Source organism: Vicia villosa, linkage group LG2 (assembly GCF_029867415.1).
Source record: "Vicia villosa cultivar HV-30 ecotype Madison, WI linkage group LG2, Vvil1.0, whole genome shotgun sequence".
NCBI lineage: Eukaryota > Viridiplantae > Streptophyta > Magnoliopsida > Fabales > Fabaceae > Vicia > Vicia villosa.
The window spans coordinates 175,697,394-175,711,600 of NC_081181.1; the positions used below are offsets into that span (position 1 = coordinate 175,697,394).

Sequence of the window (14,207 nt, forward strand, 5' to 3'; positions counted from 1 at the left end):
TTCATTTAATTTAATTTAATTTAATTAATGTTATTTTACTTTTAACGTTATATTTAATTTAATTAATTTAATTTAAACAGTTTATATTAATTTTATATTTAATTTAATTTAATTTACTGTTAAAGTTGTTAATTAATATTAGTTTATATTCATTTAATCTAATTTAATTTACTATTAACTAATAAACAAATAATAAAAATTAACTATTAACTAATAAATAATACTACCTCCGTTCCTTTTTATAAGAGACAAGTATTTTTTTAGGTTCATTGAATAACTAATGTATTTGGTCTCTTTATAGACTAGATACATTGATTATTCAATGAATCTAAAAAGTGAATTTTCTCTTATAAAAAGGAACGGAGGTAGTAACTATTAATGGTAAGTTAAGAGTAGTTAATATATGTAAGGTAAAGCAATATCGTAACAGAAACTAACGTGCAGCCAGCCCAGTGGTGAGGGCTGTTTGACATTTATTTTTGGGTCATGGTTCAATACTCCATGGGACCAATACGTGGAATTAAAATAAATAAAAAACGCACTTCTTGCAACTTCCCAATGTCGTGCTAAATCAAACTACTCCATGGGACCAATACGTGGAATTAAAATAAATAAAAAACGCACTTCTTGCAACTTCCCAATGTCGTGCTAAATCAAACTTAAGTTAAAAGGGTACCCTCTTTTCTAATCGACGTTTACTTAACCGTGGACCCTTTCTCTCAAGAGTTTAGCCACACAGACAAAAACACAAACACCTTCCCGGCACCAACAAAACGAGATATGTTGGAGGCAAAATGCCTGATGAAAGCAGTGATTCCGTCCTCTCTCATCACCAATCCATCTCCTGGAACCATTCAACCCACTCGCTTAGCTCTCCATGTTACCCGCAATAGACATTCTTGTTTTCTCTACGTTGCTTCTGGTCCTGACATTTATAAACTCCAGGTTTACTCTTAACAAACCCTCTTTTCAATTTCATTTTCCTAACCCATTTATAATCTTGCATGTATAACTTTTTGTGTAAAAGTGATTATTGTTTTACATGCTTTAAAAAATTGTGAACTTTGTGTTGAAATTATGGAAATTTAAGTAGGACAATGTGTACATTATTGATTAATGAAATAACGGTAAATGTTTGAAATGCATTCAAATGGGTTTGTGCAGATGGTATACTAGAGACTTGGATTGAAGAATATTGTTCTAGAACAAGTTTTGTTGTTTGTTGATAGGAATCTCTGGTTCATTTCCTTGCAATACTACCTACATGCCCTTTAGTTTAGAGTGTGGATGCCGTAGCAAAGATTTTGACCTAATAAAAGATCTATGATAAGCCTAAACTTGATAAATAGGTCCTTGAATCAATGATTCTGGTACCATCTTAGAATTAATATTTAGAGTCTAACTCAACCTATAAAACTGACTTCTAAAATGAAGATTGCCCAAGTCATATAAACACGACATAGAATATATCTCTAGCAATATGTGATTCACAACACGTTACACGTCCCCCATGCTCATAATTGGACATTTGAAGCACAGAGGCTTAGACCAATACCAGAGGAATAATAAGGGTCTTAGAGTTTCTCGTTCCCAGGTCTTTATTGTTCCTTCTAAAGTAATATCTTCATACTATACCGTTTTTGCCGCTGACCTAAAACATGGCCTTCTACCCTTACCAAATCCACAATAGAACCAACTGCTTTATTGTTTGCCGTGTGATCACTTCTTTTGATTTAAAACACAACATAACTTTATGTTGTACCAATAATGATTTCTGTTTACTAAACTATTATTTACATTTATTCTCCAGATCATTCTGGAACAAACTTCAGTTACCAAAGGAAAAGAAAGCCTCTTAATACCTTTGCACACTAAGGTATATTGTCTTAAAGAAAATCTATTCTTCGCTTATTTCTCTATATCCAGTTATATGTTAATCTTGTAAGTTTGGATATCCTGGTTATTTGTAGATTATTAACCCTTCGTTAGTCAAACGCTGTCCTCATCGCTCTGAAATTCAGAGTATTGTTCTCGCTGAAGCAGAGAGTATGTAATTTTGCATCATGAATGTTCTTTTGGTTTTCACAGTAAAATGTTCATGCTATTATATAGCAATTATAATGTTTTAACTTATGATGCTTTTCAGGCCTTGGCTACTTACTGTTGGGAAGTGTGGATTCATATGGTCGTCTAATTGTATCCAAACTTGATGCGTCTGGTAAAGGTACTTTTCTCAATTTATAGATAGCTCCGAGTCTCCGACTAAGTTTTTTCTCAATTTATAAACAGCTCCGAGTCTCTGACTAAGTTTTACTTGAAGTCTGTTTTGTAGAATAAAATGTAGTGGCCTTCAATTTTAGTATCTTTAAAGGAAGATATACATTCTTTCTCAATTTATGGATAGCCCCAAATATTAATATAAAACATGAGATTTTAAAGGATTTATGTGAAATACAATTGATGGTAGGACTGTATTTCAATAATTTTTAAAATAGAGAGACTAAATTCACTCAAAAAAAACTAGAGGCACCAAAATCGCCCATGGATTAAACTGCAGGGACCAAAAGTTTAATTAAGGTTTATATTAATTTTACTCATTCTTCTACCAAGAGAGACAAACACAAAAATGTCCTATTAAAAATAGAATTCAGTTGAAAATAAACTGCAGTTAGAAAGCAAATTCACAGTGATCTTCCAGAATGTAATCCACTTCACTGATGGTTGTTTGATAAGGCAAAATGGCAGCAGCCATTCATCTGTCTAAAATTAATTAGATGTGTTGGTTTTAATGATAAAATTAGTACCATTTTTTAGAATGTCCTTATTAATTATAGTTATTGGAATAGTTGAATAAAATGGAAGTTATTTCCTTATTAATTGTAGTTACTGGAATAGTTGAATAAAATGGAAGTTAATAAGTAAAGCTATAATAGTGGGAAAAAAAATAAAATTTTGTAATGGTATTGTAAAAGGACAATTATTTTGAGACAAAGAAAAAGTGCAAATGAGACACTTTTATCAAAAGGAGGGAGTGGGAATATAATTTTCTATATAAAACCATGTTTATATCGAACTCACTAATCTCAATATCTTCATAGTTTCTCTTATAGTTTTTCTAAATCTTCTACCTCTAGAGATTTGACTCTCTTTTATCTGATATAATCCATATGTCTTCTCTCTACATGCCCAATCTACCTAGGCCTAATTTCTGATAGTATGTGACTATCAGAAATAATTCAAATAAATATCCACCGACTATAATGACAAGCTTGGGCTTCCATAAGTCGTGCTAACTTGCAAACATTATTTTCTTGTAATTTCCCAACCCCCAAAACCCTTCCTTATTAGGACAGTAACACATCTCTCAGATCCCCACATGTTCATGTCTGATATCGGATCATATTTGTAGCACTTGGCAAGATCTATTTTGTGAAATTAATCTTAATCATAGCTTTGTTAAGCCACCTGCAATTAGGTCACTGCAGTCAAGCAACCCGGGTCACATTTGAAATTCAGTCCTTGGTGTGAAAGGGGTATCTTAAGGCTCGCACATTGAAAGAGATAATGCTTGAAAATTTGCTTATATGTGAGAAGGGTGTCTTAAGGGCCGCACATTGAATGAGATAAAGCTTGGAAATTTGTTTATAAATAGTGGATAGTCTTCACCTTACAACCCAAATTCTAATGTACTATCACTAACTAAGTTCAGGTCGATGTATTTCGACAAATTTGTAGATATCGACCGACTTACGTATTCAGCCTTGCCGTCTGATAATGGTGTTGGGGAAGGAAGTTGGTCAGGACTCTGCTTTAACCCAAATCAAATGTCTATGGTGAGCTCTTTTAGTACCATTATTGGTTGTTCTATCTACGCATTTATTTTTCATGTGAAAAAAATGTAAGACTTTTTCAGGACATGCTGAACTTAGTTATTATTAGAAAGGAGTGAATGTTCTCCTACTAAATGTATCCCATCACTATTAAATTTTTTAATATTTTCAATTTTTTTTTGTCTTTATCTTATTGTAAATGGAGTCCTCCATTTGAAAAAAGCAGAGATCACTAATCCAAGAGGGAATGTGTGGAAAAAAATTAGACATTAATTTAAATATTGTAAGGTTAGATATAATTTGCTAATATCTGTGCACCCGAAGAAAAATTGTTACTATATTTTAGCGAATTGTTTGTATTTAAATTATATGCTAAAAAATGAAAAAAGAATTAAATGTAAAAGGAGGTTAGGAAAAGAAGAGACAGATGGAATGGGGGAGATTGGAGGGAAGAGGGAGGAGGAGGAGGAGGATTGGGGTAGGGCTCGTATTCGTACGTAAATTTGTGATGATTTTGGTAAGAGAAAGGGTAGTACTGTACAACTGGGTATGGGACAAAAGCGAGTGAAAAACGGTTTGTTATGTTTGTTCTAAATCTTCTGATTTTGTACCACCTGCTTGTCTAATTTTTTCTACACATTCCCTCTCGGATTAGTGATCTCTGTATTTCTCAAATGGAGGGCTCCATTTAGAATAAGATAAACACAAAAAATTTGAAAAATTAAAAAAATTAATAGTGATGGGATACATTTTGTAGGGGAACATTCATTCCTCTCTCTAATAATTCATTGGTGATACGTTAATACAAGCATAGCTGTAAATCTTATTTTTTAGCTTTTGGTGTTTACCATCATAAGAAAATCAATAAAACAACCATAGAAGCTCAGGCTTCAGTGTGTCATGCTTGCTCAAGAAAATGAGAATTAGTTCTTTCATACGTACATATGGGTTTTCCCTAATTGTGTCAAGTGGTTCCTTTACCCAGGCAGCTGTTGCTCGTAGCTTTTGCAAAACTGTTGACATTTTTGACCAGGACATGCACATTCGCACATTACGACCGTAAGCAATTTTATTTCTTTGTTTCTACCATATATCTACCCTCCCAAGGTCCTACCTGATAGGAAACTCACGCACTTTCCATGCTTACTAATTTTTCTGACTTAATGGAAATTTTTATATTGAAAGGTCTGAAAGAGATTTCCTTTTACTCTTCTCGATGAACTCTGGTTTGCTTTTTGTGCAGACAATTTTAAATATTTTAATTCATTTTCCTGTTCCTTTCTTTTGACTTTCCTAGGACATAGATTATCGGATACTTTGATTTTCAGTTGACTTGAATCTATGCACCGAAAGCAGAAGTAATAATATCTGACAAGTTCTTTATCTTTTTACATTTTTATGTAAGCATTCCTCTAATCCTCTTAGTTAAATTGTCATCTTGCAGACTCTGGAACCCTACTTCAATAAACTTCACGCAAAATGTTGTTAATGGAGATCAAAGTTCTCTGATAGCCATTACTGAAGGAAGCCAGGTAATTTTTTTAGATGTATAGCTATAACTTTCAATTGTGTCCTTCGTGTGTACATCTTGTGTCGATGTTATATAATTTTCTAGAATCAGGTTTTTGTTATTTTTCCTTTATTTTAATCTAGCTTATAAAAAAATGTATGTATTGTGTTGTGTGACATGTTTGTTTAAACGTTTGTACTTAATAGGTTATAATGAATTCTGTTTTATGCTTTCTTCATCTGTTTTTCAATTGCAGCTGACTATATGGGACTTGAGAATGAATGAAAATGGTGGTTGTGTACATCGGATTAATGGTACCCCAGGCGATACCTTATATTCTGTTTGCAGTTCTTCCACCGGTAATATTGCCGTTGGTGGGCTTGATCGTACTGTGACTATTTATGATCCGCGCAGGTTAGCTGCCGTCATCATTTTAATGAATAACATCAAAAAATGGTTCTGCAATCATGACTTGTCATTTTTTTGTATGAATCCGTGTACAAATTCAACCTATATAAACATAGTGTACACCTATGACTTTGTTCCTACTTCCTATATTTTTTTAAAAACTTTTTTGATGATAATGTTCCTATATTCTCCTATTGTTTTTCATTTTACTTTTACATTTACATTTTCCTAACTAAGCTTCATAAATTACTCCATATAGATGGTCATCATTGTCTAGATGGGTGCATTGTTCAAAATTTGAGGTAAGTTTTAACTTTTAGTAATGCACTCATCCTTGATCTTTCTACACAATCAATCTAAATAAACTAGGAAACATGTCATGGAATACAAAGAAATGATAAAACTTACTTACAGTCAATCCTCACTATGCTTAAGTTGATATCCTTCTGTTCAATTAGAAAATCATTTTTTTTAATGTTTATTGTTGCTTCTATTTACAAATGAATTGACTATGTCTTCATAAATACTGCAGATAACCGGGCTAGCTTTCTCAACAGTTGATCCTGACTATATGTATATTCAAGGGGTGGATAATGAGGTAATTCTTTTATAAAATAATTTAATGGCAAATGTAAAACTGTTGAGTTCAATAAGATAATGCGGCATAAAAAATAACGAAAAAAGTGTGTGGAAACTACAAATGGATTTATCTCATTTTCTACATTCATTTATGATATAGTATTAAAGCTTGGCATGATAAAGTGGTTTAGAGTTGATCCTTGTCATGCTCATTTGTTCAAGAAATTGAATTTGAATGCAAGATAGGTCAGTTTGTGCATTATATGTGTTTCAAGATGAAAAGGCTTTTACACAATGTAGCATGTTAGAGATATAATATAATAACCATTTGTGTTTTCATCTAACTTGTTAAGTTTTTTAACATTTTCTACAAATTGCCATAGTGATATAATTGTTACAAATTTAAATGGGTTTGTGGAAATATACACTGCACATGTTAGGAGTTTAAAAATGTTAAAAAATTGAAAACAATATTTCCAATTCATATTCATTTGGATACTTATAAGTTATAATGCTTGTATAATTTCGAGAAACCAATTCAGGTGTTTTGCGGACAATGGAAAGAACACGACAAATTATTTACATTTAGAGGCGACTCGAACTGGCTTGGCTTTAGTAAGGTAATGTATTTAAAAGCTCATATATAGATTTCAGATACGTATGCATTTGGGTTTGTTACTCTATAGAAGTGTTTTGTCTCATTTTTCTCACACTTTTGGTAATCCTTTTTATATTTGTTTGATTTGCATTTTTAAGGTATGTTTGTACTCTGTTAGATTTCCAAAAATACTAAGCAAAGGGTTTCTTATTCGGTCGCTCTTTAGTTAAATTATCAAAGTTATGATTCCTCAAGGATTATGCTTCTTTCTTCAGTGTTAAATTCTGTCAAACTTAGGCCCAACATTATATCATTCACACCTCTGATTCAACCCGGCACATAAATAACCTTAGCAGAATTCTATTTTCTTTTTCTGGAAAATTTTCTCAACTTATTTTTGACATTTGTGGGCTCAAACTTGTGTACTTCTGTCTAATATTACTATATGTTATACTTTGCAGTGCTCCAACAAAGATGTTTTGGGTGGATGGTGTGATTCGGGTAGCATATTTGTAGCCGATGTTGCGTAAGTGAATTTGATAACTTGATCTCTCAAGTAATTTATTAGACTTTTTATTTGTAAACAATGAGTGGTAGCTGAGAGGTTCAAAAGTGAATGGTCTGAATCAATTAGGCAGCGGTTATTATATTATTAGGCAACAGTTATGGATTAGGTAGTAGTTATGTTATTAGACAGTTATTGAATAAATAGGCAAATAGAAGGAAAACGTATTTGGCAATAATTTGGAATTGGATATTAATTGGGAGATACTAAGCTCTCTGTTATTGCCTATTGATGCATAATCATGAATGAAGAAATTAGGGCTTGTTTAGATTGATTTATTTGAGCTTATTTACAGCCATAAGTTTTGTGTCATTGTTTGAGAGACTTTATACGACATTTTATTTTATCATGGATGATCTCATGTTCACAAATAACCTAATTCATTGTCCCCACAACAATAACTGTCACATTAAACAACACTTGATCGAGATATAATAAGGATATCCCTATTTTTTTGACAAACATAAAATTAACTTATATTATTAATCAACAAAGATTCAATACAAGGAGGATTTGTGTAAAATAAACTACGCCTAGTCCAAGAATCGGCCGCCTTAGCTAACGTAAGAGCAACCGAATTCGCTTGGCGTTTTACAAACTTTACCTCAAAGTTAGGAAAAGAAGACAACAAAGACTTAATAGAGATAAAAATAGAGATAAAAATGTTCAATGTCATATAAATAACATAACTTAAAAAAACAAAAAAATTGTGATTCTAGTAGAAAGAGACCGAGTTGATGCGACGCGCCAACGGAGACTAAGTTGCATTCTTATTGACATTTGAGCCTACCAATATCATAAACACTATTTATTCATCCATGATGACCACCACTTGAAGAGAATTGAAGGTGACATTTAACGACCAGTGACCATATACTCGTCAAATCAAACCTTTCCTAATCCACGTGTACTTCTCATCCATCAAAGTACCCCAACTCCTTAACATATGTCCTATTCATCTAACATCATTGTCCCCGCTGTCCTTGAGTTCCTTAAACCCGGATGTAATACTTTTTTCAAAAATTGTACTACATGCAAATTTGATTTATTGAGAAATTGATCTTTATGATATAAAAAGTCTTTTATTTTAATATTTATTTCAATGTATATTACGAGAACTAATTCATATTGATATATTTGTAAGGGGTTTATGAAAGACAGTAAGAGTGAGACATCACTTTAGTTAAGGATTTTATGAATGCTCCGAGATCGTCTGCTTGTCTATCAAATGTTGAATGCCTCACCCTTTTTTTGAAATAATTCTCTTGACATAGAAAAATGAAAAAGTGACGTGTCTACGATCTGTTATGATGTAGAATGAGTTGCGAAGAATTTAACCATGCTCCCTTTGTATACAAGGAGATTTATAATGCTCCCTTTGTATACAAGGAGATTTATAATCCAATGAGTTGCGAAGAATTTAACCATGCTCCCTTTGTATACAAGGAGATTTATAATCCAATACCCTTTCTTTTTAGAAGTTGTTACTATATATTTTCACGGACATAGGATCCATGCCAAATTTAGTATAAATATCTCAATGCTGAAGTTGAGGGGTCAATCTCATTTTGATATAGAAAACCACATACATAGAGCTTCTCGCCGTTTACGTGAGCTAGTTTTCAACCCCACAATATACCTTAAAATCTATGACAATTATCTAGAGTTGTCACATATTGTACTTTTTAGCATGTACAATTGGCGGCAATCACGGGGTCCGGTAAAACTGACTTGAGCTACCATAACAACACACTGCTGAATTATTGTCCTCATGTTCAACCTCTCTGACCATCATGGTGAATAGTCCAAAGGCGAAGAAAGTGCCATAGCAGAGATGCACAGTGTTATGGATGATCTACGTCTTTAAAATCAAACTCTGAAGGATGATGTCCTCCATATCTAATAGTGCCAACATGATATAGGTCCTATAGACGAGGAGAGATGTTAAACCCTCAACCTCTTTCAAACTAGATATGGAAGGTGTCCGTTCTGGAGAACTTTAAGCTGCCTTCATTAGTTAAGTTTGATGGACGCAGTGACCCGTATTAGCACGTTACCTCCATCAATATCCTAATGGCTATCATTGGATCCCCCGAATCCTTGAAATGCAAACCCTTTTCTAGAATATTCAGAGATGCAACTCTAAGATGGTATATGGGCTTGCCTCGACTCTCCTTCACCAACTATCAAGACTTAGGGAAGAAATTGGTCCATCAGTTTGTAGCAAGAAGGCACAAAAAGATTGTCGCCACCAGTTCCTTTAACATTTGTCAGGGTACCTCGGAATTCTTAAGGGAATATCTCCTCCACTTCAATGAGGCAACGATCAAGGTAATTCATATCAACTAGGACATGTTCGTAGGAGTATTTTAGAATGGGCTCGAGATTCAACATTTTAACGAATCCCTTGCCTAGAGTTCAGCGACGTCCTTGGCAAAAGTTGTGACTCGGATGGAATGTTACATCAAGGGTGTGGAAAACAATGCTAAAATGAAATTCAGAGACATGAAAGAGCACACTTTCAATGGCGACGACTCACAAAAATTGCAAAGAAATCAATATACATTGCCCATTAGGGACAAGACAATGTTTAAGCGAAATGGAAAATCTACTGAGAGTTTCACGCCTCTAAACACTTGTTGGAAGTAGATATGGCAAGAAGTCATTCACATGTATAACATTCCTCAACTATCAGCTCCAAAGGCAGATGTTATGGGGCCTGAACCTAGTAGTTGGTGCAAGTTCCACAAAGTCAAGAGACACCATACTGAGAATTGGTATCAACTCAAGAAGGAGATAGAGAGCCTTATCCAAGTGGGGCACCTGAAGAAGTATGACAAGGGAGACTTCATTCGAGGGTCAGACAAATCTAGTTTTAATGGGGGGGATCCAAGAAAGGGAAGAACCAAGTAAGGGCGATAATAAAGTTATCCGTTATACTCTTAATACTATCGCATGAGGATTCGCTGGGGGCAGAGAGACCACTTCCGCCCATATAAGTTATGCTCGCCAAATCCTAACCATAGAAGGCTCTCCCACTAACTATGATATTGACTAGTTAGAAGATCTAGAAGCTGAGGTGGTTTTTTTCAAGAAGGGCGTTGCAAACATCCACCCACATAAAGATGATCCCATGGTTATCTTCGTAATATGCGACAATTGGGAGATAAAGAAGGTCTTGATTTACTAAGGAAGCTCCACAAACATCATCCTCTACTGAGATGCTTTTGAGAGGCTTTGCTTGGAACTAAATGACCTCAAACCCTTCCAAGGATCGTTGGTGGGATTTTTCGCGCGAACAAGTACAATTGAAAGGCTATATAACATTGAAGACTACCTTTGGAGCAGAAGGAAATTCCAAGTATATTAAGGTAAGATATCTTGTCATTGACGCACCTTCCTTATATAACATGATTATAGGGTGCCACGTATTTAACCAGATGAGAGTTTCCATATCTACATTGTATCTATGTAAGAAGTACCCACTCTCAGATGGACGAGTTAGGAGTATTTAGAGAGATAAGGATATCTCCAAGAAATGGTATGTAGAGAGCCTCAAATGGAAGATGCTCAGGACAATGGACGTGATTGCCATTGACATGAATTTGGAAGCCTAACCACTAAAGGAAGCTTTCATGAATGAGGACATGATCACTCCAGACCAGGCGAACATGAAGGATACAAGAAAGGGCGTCTTGTCAAATGATGTTGACCATTAGATAATAGGGTCTTGTTTAGTTTAGTTTAGAGTAGTTTGATTTACTATTGGGTATTGTTTATACAAGTAACGACCTCTTCTATTATAAGGATAATTGTGTGACATTCTTTGTTTGTGGGAAGCAATATTTTTTATGTGTTGCCAATGTGTCACAATGGTTTTTAATGAGGCTCTCACCTTATTATTGAAATTTGGGTTATTGTTATTCTCTTTGATGTAAACAAGTTGTTGATACTTATATATCAATTAATTTTTAATTTTGTAAAAATATATTTAAAATTTTATTATATACTTTAATATCAATATAGTATTATAACAATATAATACTAAACCTTATCCAAATTTCAAAATAATATCAAATATCTCTTTAACTAATCTTTGATTCTTAAATACACATTTTATTTATCATTTTTTAAATTTTTAATATATTTTATAAATCAATTTACTTCAAAAAGTTATAAAGAAAAAACATTTAAAAATTATCATAAAAAATCATTTTACATATTAATGGAATAAAATAATTATTTACTCCATATTAATTACCCCTCCCTTCTATAATACGTGACAATATCTTTTCAGGCTAAAAAATTTTTAAAATGATATATTTGCAAAAATTATAATTTTATCTTCCTATAATAAAAATCAAACAGACAAAATTATAGGTACTGAAATTAAAATGTGACATGTTGTATATTTGTATAATAAAATAGTAGATGTAGATATTTGTATAACTGAGGATTACAAATAAGACAGACCAAGTACACAAAAGATTTGTGTCTTTTTCTTGCCGAGTGACCGTACTCGTTACCTTTGAATTTTGTCTTTTAAATTTTCCAACAACCTTATTATACGCGGTTCAATTTTCCCTAATATAACCCTCTTATCAACCGTTTTCCAAATTCATCAAGTTTCTCACTTTTCAACTTTTCCTCAATCCATTCACCAATTCCTTCCTGGGTTTTCAATCAATCTTGAGTTTTCATTCCTCTGTTTCACCAATTTCAAAACCCTAAAATTTCAATTTTTCTGTTCCCGTAGTGTTAATTCATTCATTCTCGGAAATTGGTCTTTGAAAATTCATCTTGGTATTTTAATTCATTCAAAAAAATTTCAAATTTGAGAAAAAAATTCAATTTTCTTGGGTTCAGTTTTCCAGTTTTGACAACTTGGTCTGTGATATTGATGTTTATGTGAGAATGCGTTCTACAATAGAATATCAAGGTTCTTCTATTTTGAATCAACGTGTTAATCAAGTTCACTCTATGGAAAATTCAAGCTTAGAAAATGAGCTTAATTTGTTTCAAAAACATGTCACTGATAGGTTCAATGAACTATCTTCTGTTTCCAACAATGATTTGTTGTCACTTTCTTGGGTTAGGAATCTTCTAGATAGATTCCTTTGTTGCCAAGAGGAATTCAGAATGATACTTCATAACCATAGATCGAAAGTGTGTAAACCGCCTTTGGATCGTTTGGTGAATGAGTTTTATGAGAGGAGTGTGAAGGCATTGGATGTATGCAATGCTATTAGAGATGGTGTTGAAATGGTTAGACAATGGGAGAAGCTATTGGAGATTGTTCTTTGTGCTTTGGATCATAAAAGAATCATTAGTGAAGGACAGTTTCGTCGCGCTAAGAAAGCTCTTGTTGATTTGGCTATTGGTATGCTTGATGATAGTAATAAAGATTCTAATAATGTTTTTTCATTTGCATCTAGAAATAGGTCATTTGGTAGAAACAATGTTAATCGAGATCATCATCATTATCATCATCGACAAGATTCATCTGCATTAGGTCATTTTAGATCACTTTCTTGGAGTGTATCGAGAAATTGGTCAGCTACTAGACAACTACAAGCAATTGGGAACAATCTTTGTTTTCCTAAGAATAATGATCTTGTTGCTACAAATGGTCTTGCATTGGCTATTTATACAATGAGTTCGATTTTGTTGTTTACAATGTGGGCACTTGTGGCTGCAATTCCTTGTCAAGATAGGGGGTTACATCTCAACTTTTCGATTCCACGGCAGCTATCTTGGGCTTCTCCGGTGACATTGCTCCACGAGCGGATTTTTGAGGAATCGAAGAAAAGGGAGAGGAAGAATTCGTGTGGTCTTTTGAAGGAGATTCAGAAGATTGAGAAGTGTGCTAGGGTGATGAATGATATGGCAGATTCATTGGAGTTTCCCTTGAGTGAGGAGAAAGAAGATGAAGTTAGAGCTAAAGTGGAAGATGTTGTGAATGTTTGTGAAGGTTTGAAGGATGGATTGAATCCTTTGGAAATACAAGTTAGGGAAGTGTTTCATAGAATTGTTCGTGGTAGAATGGAAGGGATTGAGTTTCTTGGTTGATAGTAATAAAAACTTCATCAAATTGATGATGTGATTTGTGGTTTCCTTAGAAATGTGAAGATTGTGGAGAACAACCGCAAAAGATGAGTTGGGTTTGTAAATGGGTTTTTTTTTTTTGGTGTGTGGGTGGAAATAGGTTAGGCTAGGCTAGGCTTTAGAAGGCCTGAGTCTGGCCTACGATAAACTTAAAAGGCCTAAGCCTGGCCTACGGCCTATCATAGGCTCAGTTTTTTGGCCTGGCCTGACCTTTTTAAAAGCCTGGCCTGGCCTGAAAGCCTATTTAAAAAGCCTGTCTCTCATTAAAGTTTTCAATTAATCTATATAACTTAAGAAGTCTTGTAGGTCATATATAAGTCAACCTATTTAGCATTTATATATATATATATATATATATATATATATATATATATATATATATATATATATATATATATATATATATATATATATATATATATATATATATATATATATATATATATGGTAACCTATTTAGTTTTTTTTAATATATATACATACATGAACCAACTTATTTAACATATTTCTAATATATATAAAAATATAGGCCGGCCTATAAGGCTTCATAGGCTTTTATAATAGCCTAAGTCTAGCCTATTTAATAAAATAGGCTTTTAAAAAAGCCTAAGC

The 14,207-nt window shown here is 33.3% G+C and overlaps 2 protein-coding genes across 2 annotated transcripts; both read left to right on the forward strand.

The window, feature by feature from the left end:
* The first annotated feature begins 630 nt into the window (after positions 1 to 630).
* LOC131653048 (uncharacterized) lies at positions 631 to 7,758 on the forward strand. The gene is made up of 12 exons (XM_058923084.1): positions 631 to 945; positions 1,811 to 1,876; positions 1,971 to 2,046; positions 2,147 to 2,224; positions 3,736 to 3,833; positions 4,816 to 4,889; positions 5,275 to 5,362; positions 5,597 to 5,754; positions 6,008 to 6,050; positions 6,281 to 6,346; positions 6,870 to 6,947; positions 7,387 to 7,758. The coding sequence occupies exons 1-12, from the start codon at positions 781 to 783 to the stop codon at positions 7,453 to 7,455; spliced, it is 1,059 nt and encodes a 352-aa protein (XP_058779067.1). The 5' UTR covers positions 631 to 780; the 3' UTR covers positions 7,456 to 7,758.
* A 3,991-nt stretch (positions 7,759 to 11,749) lies between these two features.
* LOC131653047 (protein BYPASS1-LIKE-like) lies at positions 11,750 to 13,897 on the forward strand. Its single transcript, XM_058923083.1, has one exon. It carries the CDS (start codon positions 12,405 to 12,407, stop codon positions 13,557 to 13,559), a length of 1,155 nt encoding a protein of 384 aa, XP_058779066.1. The 5' UTR covers positions 11,750 to 12,404; the 3' UTR covers positions 13,560 to 13,897.
* Positions 13,898 to 14,207: the final 310 nt, after the last annotated feature.

Coding starts and splice junctions, on each gene's coding strand:
- LOC131653048 (XM_058923084.1), top strand. CDS start 781: ATGTTGGAGGCAAAATGCCTGATGAAAGCAGTGATTCCGTCCTCTCTC. Junction 1,877..1,970: donor TAATACCTTTGCACACTAAG/GTATATTGTCTT, acceptor GGTTATTTGTAG/ATTATTAACCCTTCGTTAGT. Junction 5,755..6,007: donor ACTATTTATGATCCGCGCAG/GTTAGCTGCCGT, acceptor TACTCCATATAG/ATGGTCATCATTGTCTAGAT.
- LOC131653047 (XM_058923083.1), top strand. CDS start 12,405: ATGCGTTCTACAATAGAATATCAAGGTTCTTCTATTTTGAATCAACGT.